This window comes from Aplysia californica, unplaced genomic scaffold (genome assembly GCF_000002075.1).
Source record: "Aplysia californica isolate F4 #8 unplaced genomic scaffold, AplCal3.0 scaffold00082, whole genome shotgun sequence".
Classification (NCBI taxonomy): Eukaryota; Metazoa; Mollusca; class Gastropoda; order Aplysiida; family Aplysiidae; genus Aplysia; species Aplysia californica.
In genome coordinates, this window is record NW_004797352.1 from 1,716,771 (window position 1) to 1,720,768 (window position 3,998).

A 3,998-nucleotide genomic window follows, 5' to 3' on the forward strand; every position below is an offset into this window, starting at 1 on the left:
AGAGAGAGAGAGAGAGAGAGCGCGAGAGAGAGAGTGATGGGGGAGGGAGCCGGGAGGGACAAATACAAAAAGGGGACGTGAGAGATAAACGAATAGCCACCCATTCAAAAACAAAATCAAAATCACAAAAAATAAAACACCCAAAAACACCAAAAAAACAACAACATTGACTAAACCCACACGGACAGCGTTTAAGTACAACCATATCAAACGAACAAAAATACCACCCCAGCACAAAGAGGGACTTGAACCCATGTCCCTCGGAGCACAGCCCAGCTATCCGCAATACTTGCCTGTTGTTGGCGCCAAAGAGCGGCATGGGCCGGCCACAAAACCAGCAATACTCCAGCTGATAGCTGGCGGCGATCGACTCTTTCTTCATCAACGAGGCCAAGTCCTGCTCAGCCCCGCGCTCCGTCGAAGAGGAAGACGACGAAGAAGAACCGTGCCCCCTTTCGGCAGTTTCCGTAGAAGAAGGCATTCGTCCCCTTTCGGCAGTTTCCGTAGACGGCATTCGCCCCCTTTCGGCAGTTTCCGTAGACGCGTTCCGGAGTTCTAGATACGAGAGCAGGGCGGGGCTAGGACAGCCGGTGGGCGAAGGAGAAAGAGGAGATAATTGTGGGAATTCCCGGACTCCGCCCAATGACGCACCGGCCGGCACAGCGGATGTGACGTAGTCAAGCCGGTTGCCAAGGACGCAGTCACTACGGAAGCAAGCAGCTGATGAGGCAGAGGAGGAGGGTGGTTGTTTGCGGTAGCAGGAGGAGGAGGAGGAGGAGGATGAGGAGGCAGAAGAGGTGGTGGTGGTGGTGGTTTTTGACGGGGTGGGAGGGGTTGGTGTCGCGCTAGGGAGGAGGCGGGAGGATGAGGTGGGCGACTGCTGTTGTTGTTGCTGCTGTTGTTGATGATGATGTTGCGATGAGGGTGGTAGTCGAGGCGAGTCTGCAAGATGGCGGAGGGGGATTCCCCTAGAGTTGTGTGCGGGGAACAAAGAAGTTGTCGGGGAACCGGACGACATGTTCAAATCTCTCAGACTAGGAGGGGTGAGTTCTTTGCTTAGAGATGAAGTCGACGACATGGACGAAGAAGGGGTCAATGACAGAGGGTCCGTGACGCTACTACCTCCAACGACACCGATACCGCCACCGACACCTCCACCACCGACACCGATACCCAGCCCGCTCAGCTGCTGAAGGAGAAAATGGCGGCCCTGCTCCAGTTTGACTTGATCCAAAAGTTTGTGGTGCAGTGCTGGTGAGTAGGGTGAGCCAGGGGGGTGGGGGTGATGGGGGTGGGGGTAATCCGGAATGTGCGACGACGACGATAACGGTAACGGGGACGATGACGCTCCAGCAGAACCTGCCGACGTGGCTAACTGTCTCGCTTCCCGCCTCAGATGAGGCGTGCGGTGCGAAGGCGTCCCTAGCGACGGGGAGTTGTGATAAGAGTGCGGGTGAGACGAGGGCGAGTATTTGGCGGGGGAGGAAGAGGAGGAGGAGGAGGGGGGGAGGTCCCTCACAATGTTGTCAAGGCGACCCGTGACAGACGGGGAGGAGAAGGAGAAGGAGGAGGAGGAGGGAGCGAGTATGTCTTTGGGGAAGAGTTTGAGCTTCAGATCACTCTTCGAGCCGTGTGGCGAGGGGTATGGTGACGTCACGACCGACGATGACCTATGCGGTGACGTCACGGATGACGAAGACGACCTATGTGGTGACGTCACAGCCGACGACCTTTGCGGTGATGGTGACGTCACGACCGACGACGACCTATGCTGTGATGGTGACGTCACGACCGACGACGACCTATGCTGGTTCTGAAGCCACAGATCTGACAGCGCCGTGACTGATAGGTCGGCAGGGAGGAAGTTGTAGCTGCTGTTTTTGTCAGCGTGTTGGTTCGACCCCGGCTGTTGCTGCTGTTGCTGATGTAGCTGCCTGCGTGAGTGGCCCTCGTGTCGATCGTTGGAGTAGTGAGCACCGCCCGTGCACGGAAGTTCTTTCATCTTACTCACAGATGCCGAAATAATGCTGCTTTCCGCGGTCCCAGCCCGGGTTCGGAACTCCTCCCCTCTATTCTCAACGGTAGTGGGTGTGGTGGTGTAGGTGGTAGAGTCAAGACAGTCACCACGTGGTACAGCGGCCTGATGACGCGCCGAGGTGTGGCGTGGGGCGGTTGGAGGGGAGTCCGCGAAGTGGACTGAAAGAGATGAGTTCGAATCTTTCTTTCCAAGTGAACTCACCTGTCTTTGAGCCGAGGTGTGTGAGGAGGAAGAAGAGGAGGAGGAGGAGGAGGAGGCAATGGCTGACCTCAGATGTTGACCTCTCGGGTTGCTGGATGTGGTGGGAGAGGTGGGTAAAGAGGCGCTCTTGTACACTGACGACAGCGACTGGTGAGGGGAGAAACGTTGTTGTTGCTGCTGCTGTTGTTGTTGTTGTTGCTGCTGTTGTTGTTGCTGCTGTTGTTGTTGCTGCTGTTGTTGTTGCTGTTGCTTATCCCGAGAGAAATTATCCATCGTTATATTTTTGTCTGAAGACGACGATGATGATAACAAAGACGAGAACAACGACGAGGACGGGGGAGGCGCCGATATTCCATCACGTGGGAGCGAACAGCTTCTCTTGGCAGCCACGCCAGATGATAAAGGGGAGGTGGTGGTAGTGGTGGCGGTGGAGGGGGGCAAAGACTCGCCGCCGCCCTTGGCAGCAGCAGAATCTGCGGCGGTAAACGAGTTACTTCTAAGCACGGCTTTAGTCGCATCCCTCCTCACCCCGGCTTCGCGACTAGCACTACTTCCACCACTACTACCACTACCACTACCACCACCACCGACAACAACCACACCACCACCGTTATAACAGCCACTACCACTACCACCACCACCACTACCACCACCAGTCTCGTCACCATTCTCGTGAGATACGCCATTCACCCTGCTCCGGCCGACAACCGAAACGTCACCGTCAGAGCACGACGTCACAGGAAGACCGTCACGATACGACCGAGCACCCACCTGGGTTTGTTCATCATTGACCCCACCTCCCCCTCCCCCACCACCACCACCGACGCCAGAAATATCACCAGAAGCCATAACGTCACTCCGACCACCACCACCACCAGCAGTATCGTCCGAAAAAGAAGCGAAACGAACATGCTGGCTCCGACCCTTCACGGCTACGGCCGACACACCACCGTCACCGTCACCGACTCCGTCACTCCCATCCGGCACTGAGGTCGGAACGAGGTCAAGGAGACCCGGGTCGTAGTTCAAGGTCGCGGCCTTGTCCGTGGCCTTGATGTAGCTGGGGATCCCCCCGTTGAGTGAGCGGGTGACCCCATTCTTTCCCGCCAGGGCCAGACTCCGGGCTTTGGGGCTCACCCGTGGGTTCATCTAGAACCTTCTCTGGAACGTTCTCGGGAACTTCTCTGAAATCTTCTTTGGAACCTCTGGAACTTTCTCTGTCCGAGGTGACACACTTTGAGACGGCTCACCACCACCAGCTCTCAGTCAGTCCATCATAGTGCGACAGTTCAAAGGTCAGCTACACACGTTTCCAAATGAAACAGAAGACGTTCCCAATCCATCGCGAGGGTCCATAGGTACACACTTTCAAATTACCAAAATATATAACAAACCAGTTTTTAATTCATTGCGAGATTGCGTAAATACACACTTTCACATTGCACACGAGCTCTCAGTCCATTGCGAGAGTTCAAATAAGGTACACACTTCCAAACTACACAGCAGTTCTTAATAGTCCATCGTGAGATTCCAACGTCACACACTTATAAATAACACACCAGTTCTCAATCCACTGAGAGGGCCCATAAGTAACCACTTCCAAATGACACACCAGTTCTCAACCAGTCCCGTGGGTGCGTCGATACAAAATGTCTTTACAAAAAGGCCTATATCCAGACAAAGATTTAGTTTTAGTTTTAGTGAGAGTTTTAAGGCGCTTGCAACACAATAAGGTCATATAAGTGAGGGGGAAAAGGGG

The 3,998-nt window shown here is 54.8% G+C and overlaps 1 protein-coding gene across 1 annotated transcript in view; it reads right to left on the reverse strand.

The window, feature by feature from the left end:
• LOC106011268 (uncharacterized protein YMR317W-like) overlaps nucleotides 1-3,388 on the reverse strand; it is a gene marked incomplete in the record, with an annotated part of 16,208 nt that extends 12,820 nt beyond the window's left edge. The window contains 2 exon segments of the mRNA XM_035968791.1: nucleotides 294-2,196; nucleotides 2,611-3,388. Coding sequence (XP_035824684.1) covers nucleotides 294-2,196; nucleotides 2,611-3,388 — 2,681 coding nt within the window.
• Nucleotides 3,389-3,998: the final 610 nt, after the last annotated feature.